Genomic DNA, 23693 nt, shown 5'->3' with positions numbered 1-23693 from the left:
CAAGATTATTTTTTTCCACAGGTGTTTTTTTTTTAAAAATGTATCCAACTCATCTTGTCTCAGTGGAGTCCATGATATCTTTTGACATGGAATTTGCTGAAGTCCATATAGTTGTTGTGGGGGTTTGTTGTTTTATTTTAATGTAAGTACATTTTCCACGAGGCATTTTTTGATGGGGGGTGGGGAGCAGCAGTTTTAATCCTAGTTACATTGAAGCTAAATACTAAGGCATAGATATGGAAATCAATGAAGCACTGCCTGAATTGTCTGCAACATAATAAAATATGGATCAAAGGGCTATTGTACTGCAAACCACAGGAGTGTGTATGCTAGCTCTATTTGCCACCAACATTTCTTAAAATAATATATGCTTTTTCTCTCACCTAGATGCTCAGCCTACAGATGGAGAGAGGGAAGTATGGAACCAAGTCAATGCTGTCTTACAGGATTCGGAGAGCATGCTTTCAGACCTGCAGTCCTACAAAGGAGCTGGACAGGAAATTAGAGATGTGCGTTAGACCATACTATGGCACCCCCCCAAAAAAAAAACTGAGGAAGGAAAAATTAAACACTAGTCTGCAATATTTATTTTCATACCCAAACAAATACAGTCATACCTCTTGTTATGTTTGCTTCATGATATGTTTTTTCAGGTTGTGTCCTGCGGTGACCCGGAAGTACAGGAAAGTGTTACTTCCGGGTTTCACCACTTGCGCATGCGCAGACGCGCAAAATGACGTCATGCACATGCGCAGAAATGGCGAATCGCGACCCGTGCGTGTGCAGACGGGGGTTGCGTTTCTTTCAGGTTGCGAACAGGGCTCCGGAACGGTTCCCGTTCGCAACCAGAGGTACCACTGTACATACAATATTTCTTTATTTTTTTTAAATGGTCATAATTATGTGAAATCAAAACTAAAAATGACAAGAATTTTCCTGTCTACTGAACAAATCTCTTCTGGAGACAAGCGGTTACCGATGCAATCAGGCTACTGAACAAAGTCAAGAACCTCATTGAAACTTGTAGCAACACTCCTTAGGATTCCAAATTAAAAACAGATTTTCTAGATGTGCCGTGCACGCATATATCTGCACACAGAACACACGATTATGTGTATCTCCGCATGCATGTGGTGTGCATTATGTTTACCCCTGCATGCGGGCGAGACAAGATTGCAAAGAGCTTTTGCAAAGGCTGTTATTTATTAATGACCCCGAAGATGAATGATGGAGTCTGAGGACTACATGTTGGCTGAAAGCTTTCTAGTGCTAAATGGTGCGACGTCAAAGATGGACTTAAAAGCGGCTCGGCTTTTGGTCTGTGTGTGGCGTTTACAAAACCTCTTGAACGGTTTTGTTCTTAATTTATACGACGCCATCCGTGCATGAAGTGTTACGGAGTAACATGTGCAGAAAATAAACCTCTAAGTAGGTTCTCCTGCCCCAGCGAGCTTGCAAGCTTCTTTGGGGGCACTAGACGCAATCGAGGGGAGGGGAAGGAAGGAGAAATGGGGCTGAATCAGAGGAAATGGTTGGAATATCTTACAGGAACATAGGAAGCTGTCAGGTGATGGATCCATCTTGACTATACTAACTAACAATGACTCTGGAGAATTTTAGGCAGGGGACATTCCCAGCCCTACCTGGTAATGTCAGGAATCAAGCATGCAACACTGATGCTCTTCCACAGAACTGTGTCCCTCTTCTAACTTAATTGTTGACATCTGTCTGTCTCAATAAGAGTGCACCTCTGAGGTTGAAGTCAAACCCCGAAGGGACCTCCCTGGAGCACAGGGGTTCTGGGCTTCCCAGATTGACAAGAGCCCCCTCTTGGCCTGATGTGGTCCAAAGGAAAGCAGAACAATACGTTTGGCACCATCTTGGCTGCAGGAGTTGCCGGAATGAGACGTACAAGGCACCATCCAACTGTCTTAGGGACTGCACTGTGGATTTGTGTAGGGTTCACTCTTTAGCCTTTTCTTCTTGCAAAGATATCTTGCGAGACAGCAGATCCGAGTTTTCCTTCTGCTAGAAGGACGTTGACAAGCCCCACCTGCCCCTAACTTTCCGCTCTTGGTGTACAAACATCGTTTTGAGATATTTTATATTTAAATATAGAGGCAAGCAGCAAGTCCTCTTTTTTGTACTTTGCCAGCCACCTGATGTTGATCAAGGTATCGTTGTTTTCCAGGCAATACAAAACCCTAATGATATCCAACTTCAGGAGAAAGCCTGGAACTCAGTGTGTCCTTTGGTTGTGAGGTTGAAGAGGTTCTATGAGTTTTCTCTCCGGCTAGGTGAGGATCTGCCTATTGTTTCCAAAGAATTTGTTCACCTCTGATGTTTTGGGTGCAGCCTTTCCCAACATGCTGCCCCCAGCCAGGATGGCCAGTGGTTAAGGATTGTGGGAATTGTAGTCCCAGCAACATCTCTGGAGGGACTACAAGTCAGGAAACCTGGTTTAGTGTGTTGCTGAACAACCCTCTGCTCTGCTGTTTTGACAGTGGTATTTGGTTCCTTCCGCCCTTTGGTGTAGGTCTTGCACTTAGAACAAAGCAATTGTGCGCTCCCCTGCCCATCATTTAAAGCAATGTTTCCCAAATTTTGGTCTCCAGCTGCTTTTGGACTACAATTCCCATCATCCTTAGCTAGCAGGACCAGGAGTCGGGGATCATGGGTATTGTTGTCCAAAAACAAGTTTGGGAAACTCTGACCTTAGAGGCTTATTTTTAACCTGAAAAACCCCTTTGATATTGTTTGTAATGGAGCTGTATTGCCAGACGTCCGTAAGCAAGAGACTGATACCTCTCAGTCATCATTTGGTGAAGAAAAAGCAATTAAAGATGCCCATTCTACTAACAATATCATACTTTTTTAAAAAAAAATTATTCGTTACGTCTCCATATTGTAGAGTTGGAAGGGACCCCGAGGGACATCTAGCCTAACCCCCTTCTGTGCCCACTGTGGGGCTCAAACCCACAACCCTGAGATTCAGAGTATCGTGCTCTGCCAACTGAGCTATCCAAGCAATCCACCTCAATTAAGATGATTGGCTTTCATCACCCAGAAGTAACTTTTATTAAGTTTTTCCATGTGTAAAAGATATTTTGCACATTTACGTAGTTTAGGAAAGGCCAAACAGTTCCGTTTGTAAAAAATATTTATCCATGAGTCTTGTGCTAGTAGAAAAATAGGTTTGCACGTTTGTTTGAAATGCTCTCTTTTTAAAGAAATGCGAGACATATATCTGCAATTTCACTTGTTTTTGCTTTCCTCCCTTCTTCGTCTTCAGAGAAAGCGCTGCAGAGTTTACTGGAATCCTTGACCAGCCCTCCCTATGCACCAACTCAGCACCTAGAGCGAGAGCAAGCCCTAGCAAAGCAGTTTGCAGAGATCTTGCATTTCACTCTCCGCTTTGATGAACTCAAGGTAAGGACGAGGGCGGGATGGTCAGCTAACACATAAAATGTTTAAGGGGCTTTTTGGGGTTAAGAGCGCCGGAAGCTTATTTTTCTTGATTTTTAAATTTTATTTCCCGCTTTTATTTTCGTACCAAGATGAGAAACCCCGCAATACAGAATGACTTCAGCTATTATAGGAGGACGTTGAATCGCAACAGAATAAACAATATGCACGTAAGTGAAACGTCGTCGCCGCTGTTGTTAATTCAGTTTTTATACCGCCCTTTATTCAAAGATCCCAGTACATAATTTACGGAGCATAGTAATAAAAAGCACTGCGCAAAAGCATAATAATAAAATAATCATAATAACAGTCCCCACCCCACCCCACATTCAGCAGGCCATAGATTATTTAATGGCCAAAAACCTGGTTTCCATTTGGGGCTGCTGCTTCACTAGAAGACAATCTGGCAATGTGGGAAGCTGGTTTATACTAAATACAGTCCATCTACCTCAGTTTTTCTGCACCACCAGGTGCATGAGTGGCCCACCAGGGTTTCAACAGGAGTCTTTCTCTGTTCTGTCTGGAGATAGAAGGGATGATGATTGTAATGGTTGTGAGGGGTTACTTGTGCGTAAATTGCCTTCAGTTTAGTTAGTTTGCTTGCCCAACCATGCTTAGGGTCAGAGCTCGCCCTCCGTGACCTGTTAGTCACTTGCAGAATCCGAGAGTGGGCGTCTCTTGAACCTCTTCTAGCATAAAAGCTGTTTGACCCCGAGTCTCCTCCTCTGTTCCCTGCGCGGAACGCGTCTGCGCAAGTAAGGGGAAGGCAGGGGCGTCCCAGCGCTCTCTCCACTAGTTTCGGGTGAAGGGTCTTGGAGCCCTGTCACCAATTCCTCCATCTCCCTCTCTTCTCTATGGGTGTTATGCTGAAATCCTTCCCCCCTGCTATTCCCCTCTCCGGCATAGCTCGGGAGCCCTGCCTCCGTTTCTTGCTCTGATGGCAGTTCCCTGACAATGATGATGTATTTTACTTTGCAATGCCATGTGTTTTCCTGTTCACTTGCTGTATCTGCAATCAAGGCAGATTTCATTTTTTTTGCACAAGAATTTGGTAACAGCACATCCCTTGTTTCGGGCAACAGGTTGGGCACATGTGGTTTGCACATAAGGCGAAGCCACAGTTGGTTGAGGCAAAGTGGTGTCAACCTCTGAACCTAGCCCAGCAGACAAAGCATGGTTTGTTTGCTTTCTGGCAGCAAGCCACAGTTTGTTGTTGACATGAAACCGTGGCTTGTTTGAACTATCATTTGGTGTCACGTCTGAACCCAACAGTCTTGCACGACCCATGGTTTGTGTGGCCCCTCCAAGCTACAGAGAGAAGAGGAGCGGGAAAACAAGCCAAAGCTTTTGAGAAAGAGGCGGTGCCTTGTTTGCTCTTCAAGGAGACAACTCGTGGTTTGTTTACTAAGCTGGGGCTTAGCGTTATGTGCAAACGCACACAGCAACTTCTTCTTTAAAAAATCAGTGTTCCCTTGTGTTTTCATCAGCTCGGCATTGAGAGCGAAGTGAACAACGAGATGGCTAACAGAATGTCCCTGTTTTATGCAGAAGCTACACCAGTGCTGAAAACACTGAGCAATGCCACAACACAGTTTGTTGCAGAAGTGAGTGACAATCTAATATTTCTTTAAAAAACCAAAGACCAATAGCATATTACAGAGAAATATTGAATAACTGACCTAATATTTTTTTTTGTTATTGTTGTTGGTTTGGTTTAACCTCTGCAGAACAAAACCCTACCAATCGAGAATACAACAGATTGTCTAAGTACGATGGCCAGTGTATGTAAAGTCATGCTGGAAACGCCGTAAGTTAGATATGAGCGGGGAAAATAAATGTCGCTTTCTTTGTTTGTTTGTTTTAATAGTTCAAAGAAATCTAACGAAAGCTTGTAATTGAATACTACTTTTATAACCTTTGGGGAAGCTGGAGACAGGTAGCCATTATTTCGGAGATTATGAAAAAGACCATTCCATGTACTTTTACTCCATTGTCGTTTCCGGTAAACTGGTTTTGCATGACTTTAGAATCATGTTTGAGCAGAGACTATGGTGGAACAAAAGAAATGAGTGTATCTTTACACGCTGCTGGTAATGATGTCTGTTTCATATGTGGTAGAGCTAAACCAAAAGCAGCAGCCCCGGGTCATCATCTTCTTTCTCCCTTGCAATATCTAGGGATAGTCATAGTGCCATGATGTGTCATGGTTTATTTTTTAAAATACAAATCCCTCCCGGTTTAGACGAGCTTTTGCACTGTTGGAAAAAGAAGAAGAAAGTCTTTCTTTTCCCCGCTTTCTCTGAGGGCCACAGTGCTCTGGCTTTGTCCTTCTGATAAATATTTAAAGTTGGAGAGGGAAAGAAAAAAGGAAAAAAGTTACGGCAGGACCAAAAAAAAAAAAAAAAAAGGGAGGGGTCAAATATCTTTAAAACAGGTCACTTTCCACATGACTTACCCTTTTGGTCAATTGTGTATTTTTACAAGCTTTGATGTTTGAAGATTGGTCATTCTGTCAGGGAAACCTAATGAACCTTGCACTCATCACCCAGGCTGACATGGTTACACATAGACAATGCAAATATATTCAATCATCATCTTTTTCTTAATTTATTTTTAATTGCACCTTTCGCTGCCTCCTCAGTTGGAATGTGTGGCAGAAGTAATTTTTTGGACAGTCCTTTGATCTTAGGACAGAGGGGTGGGGAGCCTGTGGCCATCTAGAGGTTGCCGGACTCTTAATTCCCATTTGCCGCTTCCAGCATGGCCAGTTGTCAGGAATCACTGGACGTGGGGAGCACAAGAAAACTCAGAGGGGCACACACAGATTCCCCCACCTCCGTCTTTGGAGATTCAGCCATGCTTTGAATCTCTTCTGTAAAAGGCCACCTAAGATGTGGACTTTTTATTGCATCCTTGGGCGCCCTTTGTCATTACCTGTGGAACAACAGAGACATCATTATCAGTTGGGAAATAAAGGGAAGGCACTGATTTCTGCTACCCTGTTCCCAGTCCCAAGAAAGCTGGCCAAGTCTGGAGCCTGATGTTGGCATCCCCTGAGGCAATGGGCCTGTCTCCCTTCTAGGCACCACTATGTTGGCAGTGGCTGTTTCTGAGAGGCACAGTGATGGACAAGGTGATGGAAGCCCACCATGCAAGCTGAGACCTCTGACTCTGCCAGTTGGACCCAGGGTCCAGCGATGGAGGAAGTCTGTACAGCCATGGGGGGTGTGTGTGCAAGTATTAGAATGGAAAGGCCAGACCCCCACCCCCTTCCAACAACTACCGCTCATCCCTGCTGGTGGGACAACTGTGCCAGCGTACCATGGGGTCAGGGGCAGTAGACGTGTCGATTTGCCCATGGTCTGCCCTGTCAGCCGTGTTTATTGGCAGTTTTCTTTTAACTGCCCCTCGAGATTGTGTCTCGAGGTTCCTGTGCTGCTTTGAAAGTGAAGGTTTTAATTTGAATAGAGGCAGAATAACAACGTTTTCTCTCCTTCTGCAGAGAATACAGAAGTAGGTTCACCAGTGAAGAAACCCTCATGTTCTGCATGAGAGTGATGGTTGGCGTCATCATTCTCTACGACCACGTCCATCCCGTGGGAGCGTTCTCCAAAGCCTCAAAGATTGATGTAAGAATAATAAATGGCAAGGTGTTGCAATCCGCTGCAAAAGCTTCATGGGGTGTTCTGAAGGAAGCACTTCAATTCATGTTGTCTTATTCACTAGCGGTTTGAGGCATCAGTCACATGAGCCATACTTGTAGCCTTTGGAAAATGACTTCTTTTGTGCGTTTGCTTTTCAGGATGCAAATTTAACTTGCAATGGAGAGCTTGGCATGTGGTCCCGCACAAATTTCAGTGTAGCCTGCGACATTGAATAAAAGCGTAATACAGTCATACCTCATGTTACGCTTGCTTCATGTTACGTTTTTTCAGGTTGTGTCCCGCGGTGACCCGGAAGTACTGGAAAGAGTTACTTCTGAGTTTTGCCACTCGCGCATGCGCACAAGCGCTAAATTGCGCTTTGTTCATGCACAAAAGCGCCAAATTGCGCCGCGCACCTGCACAACCAGAGGTATCAATGTGGCATTGAAATCCAACACACAAACACGCAAATAATTAAAAACATCACCCTTCTTTCACAAATGACGTCTATAGAATACATGTCTCCACCAAAGGCTCAACTATACTCCCTACCACCCACAATTTGCCCCTGATCCAGATAGGATGCTAGTGTAGGGGTAAGAAGACTATAAACTTTTTTTTCTGTTTCAAATTGAGGGTCTCGGGCTTATGATTTTCACTTGGGTGGTGGAAACAACCATTGAAGTAAACAGGGTTCCCCCCCCCCAGTGCAAATTGCAGGCCTAGGGGGCTGACCAGAATCAGGACTGCAGTTGAGGGTAGAGGCTCCACCCACAGCTTCCCCAAGGAAGGTCCTGATCCAGATCAGGGAGCCCACACTGACAACTTAGATAAACCGAAGAGTGACTACACTTCAAGGCATAGCTACATAGCTAACGTAATGTCCAGTTTGTCTAGGTAGTTACTGACAGCCAGCACAGATCCCTTGGTGCAGGTGTTAACATGCAGGTGTGAACATGTTACTCCAGTTTGAATCCTTGGAAGGGACTGCCAGGGTCATCTAGCCCAACCCCTTACAAGGCAGGAATCTTTTGCCCAGTGTGGGGCTTTCAACTCTGAAATTAAGAGTCTCGTGCTCTGCCAGCGGAGCCATCCCATCAGTCTAACTGCTGCGTTCTGCATCTTCATCTTCTAAAACAAGCCCTGCAGGCAGCACACTGCAGTAATTAAGTCTCACGATTACCAATGCATGAACAATGGCAATCAAGTTGTCCCTGTCCTGGAAACTGCTGAAATGCACTCCTTGAGAAATCAGGCATACTAATAGCAAATTCATTCTGTGAGCGTGAATTTTGTTGTAACCCAAACAGTGTCATTTGCACACATGAGCAAGGTATCAGCAGGCTTGGGAGAACTTGAATGTTCCTCCCCTTCCCAAATCTCAACAATGACTGTGTGTACTTAGTGGCTTTGCACAATACAGTGGCTGGTAAGTCTTGACTCTGAAGGCAACAAGTTCTGAAGGCACCAGGTTCAGGTTCTATGCATATTATGGGTAGGACTTTCCCATCTGTTCTTTCCCAGCAGGGGAGGTGTTGCTGTGACCTAGCACATTTTTGGGGAACAACATTCAAGGAAGGTCCACATGTTCTGACCTGTAGATTAAAAGTGGTCCGTTCAGTTCTCTTACGCTTTTTTTGGTATTTCATGCATCCATCCAAATAGTAGCCCTTATTCTTCCATGTCTTCTCTTCTTCGCAGATGAAAGGCTGCATAAAGGTTTTAAGGGAAGAGCCAGCAGACACAGTTGAAGGCCTTTTGAATGCTCTCAGGTACCCATTATGTTTGCCTATCTTCATTTTGACCATCTGATTGTCCATCGTGTTTGATTTACCACACCGGAAGTGCAGTGGCATAGCGTGGGGGGTGCAGGGGGGGCCGGCCGCACCGGGCGCAACATCTGGGGGTTAGGGTTAGGGTTAGGGGGTGCAAATCCAGGGTTAGGGGGTGCAAATTACTTGCCTTGCCCCGGGTGCTGACAACCCACGCTACGCCACTGCGGAAGTGTAACAAAATAATAAAAGTTGCTGGACTGGATATCTCCTCAGAATCACTTCTCTGGCATATTCCCCATCTTACCTTAATAGCACATGTCAATTTATCATTAATAGCTATATCCCACACATTTTTATACCATTATTCCATTTTATATTATGTATTTTTATGCAGGTATGTTCATACATGGGTCTTCCTGTATTTGTTTATTTAATACCATTTACCTTATTCATTTAATTTGATGGATGCCGTTTCCCTCATTGTTGCTGTTAATCAATGCACTCATTTAACTTCGCTTGCCTTTATTTAATGTCGTTGGGCCTTTCATAGCTTCTGGGACCAAACTTGCTAAGACAACCATAGAGAGCATTAATTTGAATAATCTAAAGCACTTTGCGTGTTCAGAGCTGCAATCCTGAATACGACGGGACTGGGGGGGTTGTGTGTGTGTGTGTGTGTGTGTGTGTGTTTATGTGCATAAGCATTGCTCTGTAAAGTTGCTGCTTTATCAAGGCGCATGACGGAGCCTGAAATTCACAGGATAGTCTTTTGACTCTGTCTTTGTAATTTCCAGGTTCACCACGAAACATCTGAACGACGAGTCTACTTCGAAACAAGTTCGAGCTATGCTTCAGTAGCCCCCTCCTTTTGACAAATGGACTTTTGTATTATTTAGAAAAAAAGATGTTTGTTTACATAATTTAATAGTGTGTGGTGTTAATACATCTGCCTACTTTGCATAACATAATGGCTGGTTTTATTCTCCTTGATGCAGTCCGTGGACTTGTATCGATAACCTGACCGACTGACTCCGTATGGTACAGTGTCCAGTTTATATGCTAGTCTTACCACTTGGCAGTTTAAAGAGGTACCTTAATTTGAATATATAAATGACAAAAAAGGGGTCTATGTGCCTTGCTTTTTATGTGTTTATTGGTTGGCTTTTGTCTGTGGATGTATGCAGTAATTCTGTATTGTCGTCTTCGAACCGTTCCACACATGGAAACGTGCCAGTGAAGATCTCGCTGTGGAAGCTTCTAGAACAGGGCTGAGGAACCTGCGGCTCTGCGAATGCCGCTGGACTCCAGCTCCCAGAATCCTCAGCCACCATGGCCAATTCTGGGAGGCTCTTCTGCTCTCCCTTCAAACCAGATCTTCAGAGCAATTGATTGCAGGCACTGTGGAGTGGTCAAAACGTTCCAACCATGGACACTTTCCTCTTGCAGAGAAAGACTCCTGACAGAGTTTTCGCTGGGTTTGCACTGAAACCTGTGCATGCACGTTTAATTTTTAATATTTTTTAAAGCTGTTTTAAAATTTACGTAGCGTTGCGTCTGCAGTGTGCCTTTGGGCAGATAGTTGGAATGTAAATTATCGATATAAAAAATATACGGTGCCATTTGGGTGTACTTATCTCAATTTATCGAACAAGGATGTTGGCGTGCTCCGGCCTCTTCGCTCCCACCTCCTTGGCATGCCAGAGTTGTCGACACTTTTCCTGCGTGGATTTTTAGCTTCCTGTTACATCGAAACCAGGACCAGAACAAGCTAGGATCTTAAACTGACTTCACACAAGAAGCAAGAAGGGCCAGTGCAAACATGGGAATGCTCGGGCACAAAGCTTGTGCTTCCCTCGGTTTAATAACCTGAGATGTACACTGGAATCAGGACCAATGAGAGACAGGCAATGCTGTTGTATATATATCTTTGCCTAGTTTTATATGCTCTGTATCATACCGATGGCACTGAGAGTGGCTTTGTTGTGTTTAGGGTTCCCTGCTTTTCTCTTAGGGATTTGCTCCGCTGCTCAGAGAATCGTGCATGTGATGGGGGGATGCCACTCACTTTTAACAATGCAACACACCAATGTTGCGGTTTGCATTTGTGTCCTTTCCCCCTCCCCACCCCACAAATATGCACAAGTTAAGGGTTTGCTCATCTGGGATATAACCCCCAGTGGAAGAGATCGGCTAGGTGCTATTATTTTGGACACTGTTTCTTGGATTTATCTTGCATGAACGTCACATTATTTCAGGCTCACTTTGAGCTACTTGAATGAGTCCAGATCAGTAATCTCTTTGTTATCGTTTTGTACATTTTGAATGCTGCACAGCCGCCCTTACAGTTCAGTTTGAGCCATGTGGAAAGTTTCTGAAAATAAATGCAAAATAAATAATAAGCAGCTTTCTGTTTTCTCCGCTACTACATTTGGATTTGGCAGGTAAAGTCCCACTTATATTTATGGCGTAAATTTATGGCTGGCCGAGAAAGGGAACTGGATGGTTGTAGAACCACATAGGAAGCTTGCAAGGAACTGGTTCTCCATATAATTTGCAGGATGTACTGACCACATCTAGTGCTTTTTTTTCTGGGGGTACGCAGGGATACGCATACCCCTAAACATTTTGTGAATCTTTGTACTTTGGTCCATTTACTGTATTTATTTTTCCCAATTTGAACTACCTTTTCTTGAGTCAAAATGAGAGTACCCCTAAACATATTTTTGGAAAAATAAGCATTGACCATATCAGCAGAGGTCTTTTTTGTCATAGCCTGAACTGCTGTGGTTAAATCCTTGGCATAAAGCTCATTGTCAACAAAAAGCCAATTTTGGGGGAAAATAATGTTCACTTGAATCCCTTTCCCGGCAGAAACTGTGTCACAGAGATAACATAAAACGAATTTGACACTCAAACATATTATTAAACAAACAAGGAAGGCCTCTTTCCTGCCATTGTATGTATGTGCCTAACAAGCACGGGATTACCATTCACACATGCCAACACTCTGCATGATGGGGGAAACTGACTGGAAGGAAATACTCCCAGACTGCACATGTGAAAAGCCATACTTTCCCCAAAGTTGTATACAGTTTAGAAAGCAGTTGCAAGTGGGGTCTAGTTGCTAATAATTCCGGATCTTTGGGGGATGTTTCATATTACCTATTTATAATGACATGAGAACCTACTTACTACAGACAAAATACCGTTTTTCTTACACTTGGAAATGAGGGCCAGTTTATGTAAGCCAAACTCATCACACAGCATTGTCTTTCTTGGGGTTTGCACATTGTTGTGTACTGTTTCACTACATTGAAGTGGAAGGTGCGTAGACATTAATAGAGGGGAAGAAAGCAAGGATTCCACTTTAAGCAAAAAGCCCAGTTGCTTACACAAATGCCACCGAATTCCTTTTACGGCTGTTAGCCACTGTGTGAAACCTGAGAGTTTACGTTATTTTTTCTTGGCTGTCCAGAGTTCCCCAGTGTGACACTTCCAAGAAACAAAGATTCTTCACTGTGAGCTGCATTTGTTTTATTTCCCACTGGAGTCCCAACTCAAGGAATACTGAAAACCTTTTGCCAGTTCCTCTTTCGACTGCATCTTCTGAGTGATCTGCAGCAGCTGTGAGGTGGTTAGCTTATAAGATTTCAAAAATAACATCCCTTGCTTGTGTATATGGAATATGGTATTCATATATTTAGACCCTGTGCCGCTTGTGCCGCAATGAGTCTCTGTTTTCGTTCAATTGTTTTGTATTTTATTTGTCTGAATTAGACAAGGTTTGTGCATGCTGGCTAGAGTGTGTATGAGTTTAGGGAAATTTTTGGCCCAGAAGGGTTCAGAAAGTGTTCTGGGATAATAAGTTACTTCCTACAAATCCAGAAACTAAATTTTCTGGAGTTGGTTTGACCACATTAAGTTATTTGGGATCTGGCCTTTTTAGGTGCTTAGGGGCAAGAATAGCTTTCTATTTTTATATCTTTGATAGGATTTAGCACTATGCAGCTTGAATCTGAAGTTTGTTTTAAATAATAATTACTGTCCGTACTTGATGCTGTAGGGTGCAGGTAATGCTTGGGTGCAGAACTGAAAAGTCTTTGCTGTTCTTCATGCCCATTGATCCAACCTCTAATGTTTTGGAACCAATCCTCTTGATTGATTTTATATGTGAGAGTAGACTAATAATAATAATAATAATAATAATAATAATAATAATAATAAAAAGACAGTTTGTGCATACACAAACAGACAAACAGAAATTGCGGCACATTGCTCCCGTGTAGGGCAAATTCCTGCCTCGTTCAAAGGCAACTGTTGCACCACTCAGTGAACTGGAAACTCAAGTCACCAAATCTCTTGCCCCCTTTCCTATATTTTAGGCAGACCATCCAACTTTCTATTTTTAAAAAGTTGAAAATGGCTCTGAGGTGGCGAAGGGTCATCACTGGTTCCAGGCTCTGCTGCAAATGTGTAGCCCTGTTCTTTTCCTTTGCTCAACCCAGGACAAGATGTGGTCAGCACACATCCTAAGCAGGTTCATTGCTCATATTACATACAAATGTACATACATGCCCAAAGTAACATATTCCCTATCAGGGGGGAAATTGACAGTGCACAGCTCTAGACACATGCAGTAGATGTGACAGATTTCCTTAATTTTATTCATGGTTGAGGACTGATTTTAACTGTATTTGGAATTAATGTTTTAACAATGGAGTTCTGTTTATAAAAGCCAAAAGAAGAGAGTTATTTGCCTTCTGTGTAATAAAAAAAAGTTCAAAAAGCTATTGTGTGATGGTTGCAATTTTATTTCAGAGGTTTGAGCTGAATCTTATATTGCTTCTTAACGAAGAGTTATCTATTTGGAATGTTACTTTATAATATATAATTCGATGGATGGATAAAACACATATGACGTACCAAGAAAAAAAGAACTTTCATCTAAAGCTTGTTAGTATCAAGTACCCACTTGGCTGTGCCGCTGCAAGTTTATTTTCAAATTTCAGAACTTCAAGAAATGCATTATCAAGGTCTGTTGAATTGGTTCTCATACAAGATGGTGACATCAAGCTTTTTCCATGATCTGATCACATGTGAATTGCTGCTTTGGGCTGAGTGTGGGGGGAAACCCCACATTTTAAAGAGGTAAACCAATGGTCTGAAATCATCACAAAGTTATCCATATTTGTTCTGGATCAAATTCAAATACAATGACTAAAATCCAGTGGGATTGCTTATTTATCTGTAGCTATACATGCATAGAGTTTGCGATGGTGGTGTTACAAAACGTGCCCTATGATTGGCTTGTGTATAATTGACATGTTAGAGGCCATATTGAAATAGGAACCTAGTCATAAAGGTCTGTTTCAGGTGACCATTGACCCCACTTTCTTGGGGTAATGATTACATAGATTAAGCCAGTGGTTTTCAACAGTGTGCCGCAGCACCCTGGGGTACCTTGAATGATGGTCAGGGGTGCTGCAGGCAACACTGGCCTCTGCCCCTCTTCCCTCCCTCCTCTGATGCCCTCTTGCGTCTCTGCCTCCCAAAGGCTTGTGTGGCTGTTTGTTGCAGCAGCCCTGGCTCCAAGCGAATGGTACTTCTGGGGCTGGTCAGGGGGTGCTGGTTGCCAGGAGCTGAGGTGGCCTCAGAATAAGCAAGTAAGCGGGCAAGGGAGCCCAGCCAGCCAGCCAGCCCTTGCTGTTGGGAATGGACAGACAAGTCCCAGGCCCTTGAGGCACCTCTCTTTGGGTCAGGGGGGGCAGCTCAAGAGACCAGGGGCAGCAGCAGCTGCTGCCCAGAGGACTCCCAAGGAAAGGAGAGGAGGCTGAGGGAACACTCCACAAGGGAGGGAGTCTGAAAAAGGGTGAGAGGCTGCCAGCTCTGCAGGCAAGGGGTGACAGAACTGGGCTCCTGAGCCCCACAGGAGTGCCGCAGAAAGAATGCAGTTGGTCAAATGAGCTGTGGACCCCCAAACCTCTGGAATAGACCTTCACACACACTGCAAGCTCCAGATCTTTTGTGGGGTCTACCATCTTGTCACTGCCACCATTGCAAGTTCATTTGCCTTGTGCCTTCAGGCTGAGACTGCCCGCGAGGGCAAAGCGAGTGGAAGCAACTGTTGTTGTGTTTTCTTGCTCTTGGCAATACTGGCACACTCAGAGGGGGGAAGTGTGAACAGGGGGCAACACCAAGGTCGAAAATCTGTGCTGAAGTGCGAGGTTTTCAGCAGTAGGTGTGTGGGATTCCTGCACACCTAGACCCTGTTTTCATTGTGCGCAATATCAGAAGTGTCTAGGTGTGTGATCCTCACTGCATAGTGCAAGGCTCTCCGCACAGGAAGATAATCTGGGAGCAGGGACTCAGATATACAGCTGCAAATAGAATGCTTTAAGTGCGTTTTTAAGGGACGTCGGTAGCGTTGTGGGTTAAACCACAGAGCCTAAGACTTACCGATCAGAAGGTAGGCGGTTCGAATTGCCGTGACGGGGTGAGCTCCCGTTGCTCAGTCCCAGCTCCTGCCAACCTAGCAGTTCAAAAGCACATCTAAGTGCAAGTAGATAAATAGGTACCGCTCCGGTGGGAAGGTAAACGGTGTTTCCGTGTGGTGCTCTGGTTTGCCAGAAGTGGCTTAGACCAGGAAGCTGTACGCCGGCTCCCTCGGCCAATAAAGCAAGATGAGCGCCGCAAGCCCAGAGTTGTCCGCGGCTGGACCTAATGGTCAGGGGTCCCTTTACCTTTAAGTGTGTTTTAAGTGCATTTTACAAATGTGACACTAGATGGTGACGGTGAGCTAAAGGCAAATTCTATATGTATATTAAAACTTTTTTTAAAAAGCATTTTCACAGCGGTTTTTTAAAAATATAGGTGCAGATTCAGTCCTGGTTTCACATGACATGCATCGTGAAAGGATGTGGTAAGATATTGATGAAGTAGTCTCGTTTCCCCATCAATTTTTATCATCTTTCCCACCCCCTGAACATACACACCCAGTTAGGATTTTTTGCTCCTAGCTACACATTTTGACCCAGTAAAACTATCTTAACTATCTAACTGGCATGTGTCAAGGCACGGACATTTTCAGCTGTCATGAAATTAGCACAGATCAGTGGTTTTTAATATAGGGGACAGAAGGCTGTTTACCCTGAAAATAGCTGTATTCTCACCAGCCCACATTTGCCTGCAGAAAAATTCTTACAATGTAAGCCTTCTATATTAGCTACGATAAATATTTTGTCTGGTCTGTGTAGTTGGCTTGATGCACTTTTATCATGTAGGTTGAGAGTTTGCAGTATACACGCTTTTAAGAAAAATCTGTTGTTGACGCAGAAGAGCATGAGATCCTATTGGATCCTTGTCTCGTGCTATAGCGATTTGTACTCCATAATTTACTGTATGCATAACATGGGTTACTTTTAATCCCTTTTATCCATTTCCCATCAAACATCGGGGAGCGGTTGAGTAGTTGTCCACCTCAAAACATTTCAGCTTTGCATTTCCTAGAAGCTTAGAGCTTCTATCTAAATGGTAACTTTTTCAATTCATATATACTTCAAAGTGGAACTTTTTGGGGGGAGGGAGGGAGTATGGGCAGCATGGAGGAAATCTTTCACTGTTTTGCATTTCAACTGAGGCTTAATGTTTATCTGCTGGGGGCGAAGGAGGAACTGGTTGAATAAAAAAGGAAAATGTCAAAAATGAATAATAAAATGGTGTTTAAACAGAAGCAGATTTACTGTGATATGTTTCCCCCTGATAAGCCCAATAATGTTTCCCAAATGTGTTGGTTGGATTCAGAGCCAAGATGACTGGTCAGGTTTTATGTGCTATTTTTAATTTGACTGCTTAAGAAACTTGACATCATCCTGGAGGAATTCCCTCCTGCGTAGCTGTATCTAGTTATTTGTAGGTTAAAATTCATCTCAATATAGATTCATGTGAAACATGTGTTGCCGCAGAAGCAGAGATAGGTGAGTAAAATAACCAAGGGTGGCAAAGAAACCATACTTCTGCTTGGGATAGTTTTCCCTGTGTGTGTCCCTCAGCCCCACCGCTGCCCCAACCAAGAAAGAATATGTTTTCCTTTAAGGTCATCTCTCTGTTTGATATTGTAGACTCTTAAGGTCTCTCTGTTCGGCAAACTTCCTTGCCCTTTATGCAGCAAAATCAGGCTGTGAAATGGGAATACGAGTGACCTAGGAAAGGAAAGCAACGGAACATTTTTTTGTGAGTTCCAACAAAACTGTCTGGCATGCTGCTGTGATATTGCTTTGACATAATAATTCAGTGTATTATGTGCTGTGTAGAAATAAAGGGTCTTCTATTTTCAGCTCTTGCTAAAGTCTACATCAGTGCCTTTTTATTTTTAATGTAGCCATTCTAGAGCCTCCAGATGTTTTTGGACTCCATCCCCTGTCATCATCCCTGACGATTGGCTGTGCTGGCTGGGGTTGATGGGACTTGGAATCCAGCAACATCTAGAGGGCAAAAAGCTTCCGCATCCCTGTTCTGTAGCACCAGGGAGTAAGCTATTATCAAAAGTTCAAATAATGACAAAAAAGGGTGCTGTTCCAGTAAAGAAGGAGACAAGTTAGTGTCGGGTTTAGGGTGGCGCAGATGGTTCCTCTGCACAGGGTGCTGAGCCAAGGGGGTGCAAAATTGAGAAGATCCTTGACTGAAGACCATTTTGGGGCACCAAATTTTGGCCTTGTACAGGCTGCCATACTATGAAAGATTACCAAAGTCCACCCTTGGACAAAGTGACAACTTATAGGAAATAAAAGAAAGTCAGGGCTATTTTATTTATTTATTTAAAAAAAAAATTTGTGATTTTCAATTTTATACATTTTAATAATTTTACAATCATTTTAACATTTTGAAACTCAACATCCTTCCCTCTCTTTCTGCGGTTCCTTTAATTTATTTTTTTATATTTTCTGCATATCCCAAATTAACTTAACTTAATCATTTATTGATCTACTTTAAATGTATACTGTTATAAAGCTGCAGGTTACACTAGCCCAGAGATGGAAAGAAGACAAAGTCCCTACCCTGCATATTCCAAATTAATTTAATCATTTGTTGATCTATTTTAAATGTATACTCTTATAAAGCTGCAGGTTACACTAGATCAGAGATGGAAAGAAGACACAGTCCCTAGCAGAGAAGAATGGCAATCTAACCTGTTGGACAATGCCGAAATGGCAAAACTAACCAGAAAGTTCAGGAACCAAGAAGACCAAAACCTCAATAAAGAAGGGGGGAAATTTATAATTTACTTGAGAGACCACTGTAAGCAGAAGAGAACATTTGCAGGATTACAATAAAACTTGTAATGTAAAAAACAAAATAAAATTTCCTTCCAGTAGCACTTTAGAGACCAACTAAATTTGTTATTGGTATGAGCTTTCATGTGCATGCACACTTCTTCAGATACCTGTAATATAGAAGATATAATGGACAAAATGGAGAGACATAAAATTTGGATGATGAAATAATATGCTGTTGAAAAGGTTTATAATGAGACCAATGAAGGGGAAGATGGGAAGTCTAGAGATTCGGAGAAATCTCTAAATTTGGATATGCATTTTGTATTGTTATAACTCTACACTTGTAAAATCAAATTAAAAATTATTTCAGAAAAATAAAACTTTAGGTTATTACAATAATCCTGCCAATGTTCTTATCTGTTTGCAGTTTGTTTGTAAAATATTCAAGAAACCATTTCCATTCTTTCATAAAAAGTTTGTTATCTTGATTTCTTATTTTCCCCGGTAAGTACGTCAGGACTATTTTCAAGGTTTTGCTGAAAATACAGGAATGAATTTATCTCGAGTTCTCCCTACATAACTTTGAGCAGGTTTGGAACAGCCACGTGCTTCTCCCTTGATGTCACAGCCATCTTTCATTCCTCTAGGGTCTGATGCAGCTGGGACACATTGCTGTGTCAAAAGTGTTTTGGAACCTGTTTTGGGAAAGCAGACATGGGAATCTTGACAAGATGGTCAGTCGTAGCAGTCAGGGGGCTCCCCTAGAAAGCAAGTCTGCCCGCTATAGTCAACCTCCTCTTAAAAAATACCAACTCCAGAGAGTTGCAATGGCTATGTTCTGTGGCGCCCTTTCACATAAGGTAAAGACACCGGTCCTAAAGGATCTACACTGGCTCCCAGTACTTTCCCAAGCACAATTCAAAGTATTGGTGCTGACCTTTTAAAGCCCTAAATGGCCTTGGCCCAGGATACCTGAAGGAGCATCTCCACCCCCATCGTTCAGCCCGGACACTGAGGTCCTCCTCTGAGGGCCTTCTGGCGGTTCCCTCACTGCAAGAAGTGAAATTACAGGGAACCAGGCAGAGGGCCTTCTTGGTAGTGGTGCCCGCCCTGTCAAGGAAATGTCAAGGTTGACTTCTAAAAGACACTTGAAGGCAGCACTGTTCAGGGAAGTTTTTAAGGGTTAATGTTTTATTGTGTTTTTAATATTTTGTTGGGAGCCGCCCAGAGTGGCTGGGGCAACCCAATCAGATGGGCGGCATATAAACTATTATTATTATTATTACTATTATTCTTAGAGCCCTTAGAATCGTTTTCAGTAGGCAGAACACTGTAATCCTCTGATCATCTCTCCTGAGATCCCATTGCTGTTGCTACGCCTGCTTCACCCCTTGGTGCACCCTTCTTTTTTTAGCAACAACAATGGAACAAAACTGCTTGTGGTTTGTGGACGTTATTGCACCCTAGTTGTCTGCTTGGATAATGCTGCTGACAAAATTTATTTTGTCACCTGATAGGCTATTGCATTGCTTCAAAAGTCCATTCTGTGCCGTCTCATTGTTCAATTCCTAGATCACACCTTCCCTGAAGAACCTTAGCCCTATCTTAGCTCCTTTCTCCAATGTTTACATCTCTCTCTCTCTCTCTCTCTCTCTCTCTCTCTCTCTCTCATAGCGTTTCTTGGCTACTCATTAATCAGTTCCTGGCCTCTTATCTCCACCTTTTCTGTTCTTTCATGTTCACGGCTTTGCATGCTGAGGCTATGTGAATGATAAATATATTGACAATGCATATTTACAGGGTTACTTTTACAGGTCTCTGTACTAAAACCAAAGACTTGGAGGACTTTGAGGCAAAGACTTGGTGCAAAATCCCTTGGGTTCCCCCCCCCCCAACTGATGCTCAGAAGCAGCATGAGCACATGCAAAGGATTTCTTGAGAGATGCTCATTGCTTGTGGCCTAAACTGTGAGTGCCTTCCTGTGGATTCTTCTTCCTCTTCTTCTTCTTCTTCTTCTTCTTCTTCTTCTTCTTCTTCTTCTTCTTCTTCTACTACTACTACTATCACTCGCAGTCAAGTAATGTTGTCTTCCACAAATACCGTCTTAATAATGTGTCTGTAGGCAACTGTGGAGGCCAATTCTGGATAGCTTACACACAGCTCCTTGTTCCCACCAATAGCAAGTTCAGGTAGTAAGCACAACAAACATGTCAACAAAATGGAACCACTAATGAAGCAGAGTATCAGTTTTGCAAAAGTACCAAACACACACACACAAAACCAAACAAACCACCAAGGGGGAAATGGAAAAAGAATAAATTTGCTTGCTTGAGCTTTTGACAGCTTACGACAATATTTCTCAAACTTGGGTCCCTAGCTGTTGTTTAACTACAACTCCCATCATCCCTGACCACTGGTCCTGCTAGCTAGGGATGGTGGGATTTCTAGTTCAACAACAGTGGGGGACCCAAGCTGGGCTTAAAGGTATCCCAGAAGAAGGCCTGCCTGGCTAGAACCCTGAACAGGAGCACTCAGGGGGTGTGAATATACTGCAACATTTTGTTGAAGGCCCCACATGTGATGTCTAATTGGTAGATGTGGTGCTGTCTAGCCCCCTCTTTTAAGCCTTCTACAAATAACAAAACGGTTCTATGCAGAATCAAAGAGCTGCATTTCACAGAAGCTCGTTTTCAGAACAGAATTGGTGTGCTCATATTTTGTATCTCTCAGTAGCTAGCTTTAATGTGCTTAATTACTGGCCTTTGTAGCAAATCTGCTTTCACTTAGGAGTTCAGGGATTTTATCATAAAACAAAACAACCCGGCTAACAGCTACAGGGCAAAGAAGGTGACAAATTTTATAGCAAGCTTGACAGTCCAGGAAATATTCCACCTTAATGTCTGGCTGTGCTTGAAAGGCTGCTTAATTCATAAACGCTGACACCATCTGCCGCTACTTTGATGAATGGGGTAACGGGAACAGCAGTTTCAGCAGCGGGAAATGTACCTGATTTTGACGCTTGGAGGTAAATGAAGCAAATTTGCATTCCAGACTGTTCTGACCAAATGGCACCTATGCGCTACAGATTTCACAGTCCCCGATGTCGGATACCACAAGCAATGCTTTTGGTATGAAGAAGGGGTGGACAAATTTCAGGCTTGGCAGATCTAATTGGAAGCTTTTTCTTACTAGAAACCAGGGCTTTTTTAAAGCCGGAACTCACTGGAACTCAGTTCCAGCACCTCTCAGGCGCCACTGCCATTCTAAGAGAATGAGGGAGGTGTTCATGGTGAGTTTTCTTCTAGAAAAATAACATTGCTGGAACCCAAAGATCTACCATTCAAGGCATGGTGCAAAAGACACAGGTAGAACTGAAAAAAGAGAGTGCCCCTGAGTACCCCCAGAGCCAGGAAAATTAACTATGATTGGTTCTCAATACCAGAATGCTGTTTGTGAAGTCACACACTCCACTTCTGGTTAAGCCAAGCTTTCTTCATTTCAATACCTAATTGTAATACCTAATACAGTGGTACCTCAGATTACATATGCTTCAGGTTACATACGCTTCTGGTTACAGACTCCGCTAACCCAGAAATATTACCTTGGGTTAAGAACTTTGCTTCAGGATGAGAACAGAAATTGTGCTGCGGCAGCGAGGCAGCAGCAGGAGGCCCCATTACCTAGAGTGGTACCTCAGGTTAAGAACAGTTTCAGGTTAAGAACAGACGTCCAGAATGAATTCAGTACGTAACCAGAGGTACCACTGTACCTAATACCTAATTTCAATACCTAATTGTTGTTGTTGCCATCGCTGAACAACTGAGGAGTCAGAAGCTGTTGCCAATCGTGGTGATATATGCAAAAGAGAGCCTGTCACCAAAATTTCTATTTAAAGATGAACAAGGACGAATTCTGGCAATTAAGATTCAGACTCAAGGAGAAAAGTTTCTGATATTAGGAATTTATGCGCCAAATGAGGGAAAATCGGAATTTTATAAGAAGCTGCATGAGATAATGCTGGACTATCTGAACTATGATAACGTCATTATGATGGGAGATATGAATGGGGTGGTATCAACCAACATGGACAAATCGCACAGCCAAAACGTAACAAAAGAAGGCAGACTACCCAAAACCTTTTTTGAATTGACTGACAACATGGACTTGATTGACATCTGGAGAACAAAGAACCCTCTAGGAAGAGAAGGAACATTCTTTTCTGAAGCCCAACTGACATGGACAAGAATCGACCAAATCTGGACAACTAGAGGCCTGGCTCCCAAGATAAAAAAAGTGGAAATCTGCCCAAAGACCTGCTCCGACCATAACGCTGTAAAGATGGACATGAGATTAACTCCAACCGGCTCTTTTAGATGGAGGATGAATGACAATCTGTTCAGAGATCAGGAGATTATTAAAAAGGCCCAAAAAGCTTTGAAGGACTACTTTGAGATAAATCTGAACACCATGGTGGAAAAAAGAATTGTCTGGGACGCAAGTAAGGCGGTTATGAGGGGGTTTCTGATACAACAGAATACTATAAAGAAAAAAGCACAGAATGAGAAAAAAGACAAGATTTTGGAGAAAATTAAAGAAGGTGAGAAGAAGCTAAGATCGAAACCGAAATCAAAGGAGATTCTAAGAGAAATTAAACATTACCAAGCACAATATTCAAAATTGATAAACCAAGAAGTGGAATGGAAAGTGAAGTTAATGAAACAAAGATCCTTTGAATCGGCAAATAAATGTGGAAAGCTGCTAGCATGGCAGCTGAAAAAGAGACAAAAACTGAATACGGTAACAAACTTAGAAATTGAGGGAAGAAATATTCAGAACCCAGTGGAGATCAGAAAGTGTTTCCAGAGATACTTCAAACAACTATACACACAAGGGCCGCAAAACGAATCGGAGATAGAACAATTTTTAAAGAAGAATGGACTACCAAGGTTGTCTCTGCGAAACAGAACAATCTTGAACTATAAAATAACACAACTATAGATGAAAGAAGCCATTCAGAACATGCAACTGGGCAAATCTCCAGGGCCAGATGGACTTACCTCCAAATATTATAAGACATTGAAAGACTATCTGATACATCCATTAATGGAGGTTTGCAATGAAATTATGGAAGGGAAGGAGGCACCGGAGTCGTGGAAAGAGGCTTTCATCACATTGATACCCAAATTAGAAACTGAAAAGACACAACTTAAGAACTACCGCCCCATCTCCCTCCTGAATGTGGATTACAAAATATTTGCAGACATTTTAGCAAATAGTTTCAAAAAAGTGTTAAATGAAGTGATTCATAAGGACCAAGCAGGCTTTCTCCCAGGTAGACATTTGTTTGCTAATACAAGGAACATTATTGATATTTTGGAACTCTTGCAAACAAATATCAATACAAAAGCAGTGTTGATATTTATAGATGCGGAGAAGGCCTTTGACAACATTTCTTGGAAGTTCATGAAGAAAAATCTGGAAGGAATGGGAGTGGGGCGGGGGTTTCAAAATGGGATTGAGGCAATTTATTCAGAGCA

General features: G+C 42.8%; 1 protein-coding gene across 1 annotated transcript in view; it reads left to right on the top strand.

The window, feature by feature from the left end:
* CYRIA (CYFIP related Rac1 interactor A) overlaps positions 1 to 13672 on the top strand; it is a 66420-nt gene extending 52748 nt beyond the window's left edge. Inside the window, 9 exon segments of the mRNA XM_083730805.1 lie at positions 388 to 509; positions 2192 to 2297; positions 3293 to 3429; positions 3558 to 3635; positions 4953 to 5069; positions 5193 to 5272; positions 6968 to 7094; positions 8811 to 8881; positions 9679 to 13672. Of these exon segments, the coding sequence (XP_083586931.1) occupies positions 388 to 509; positions 2192 to 2297; positions 3293 to 3429; positions 3558 to 3635; positions 4953 to 5069; positions 5193 to 5272; positions 6968 to 7094; positions 8811 to 8881; positions 9679 to 9742 (902 nt within the window). The 3' untranslated portion in view covers positions 9743 to 13672.
* Positions 13673 to 23693: the final 10021 nt, after the last annotated feature.

Source organism: Podarcis gaigeae, assembly GCF_964106915.1.
Source record: "Podarcis gaigeae genome assembly, chromosome: 3".
NCBI lineage: Eukaryota > Metazoa > Chordata > Lepidosauria > Squamata > Lacertidae > Podarcis > Podarcis gaigeae.
This window is presented reverse-complemented; position numbering and strand designations above follow the sequence as displayed.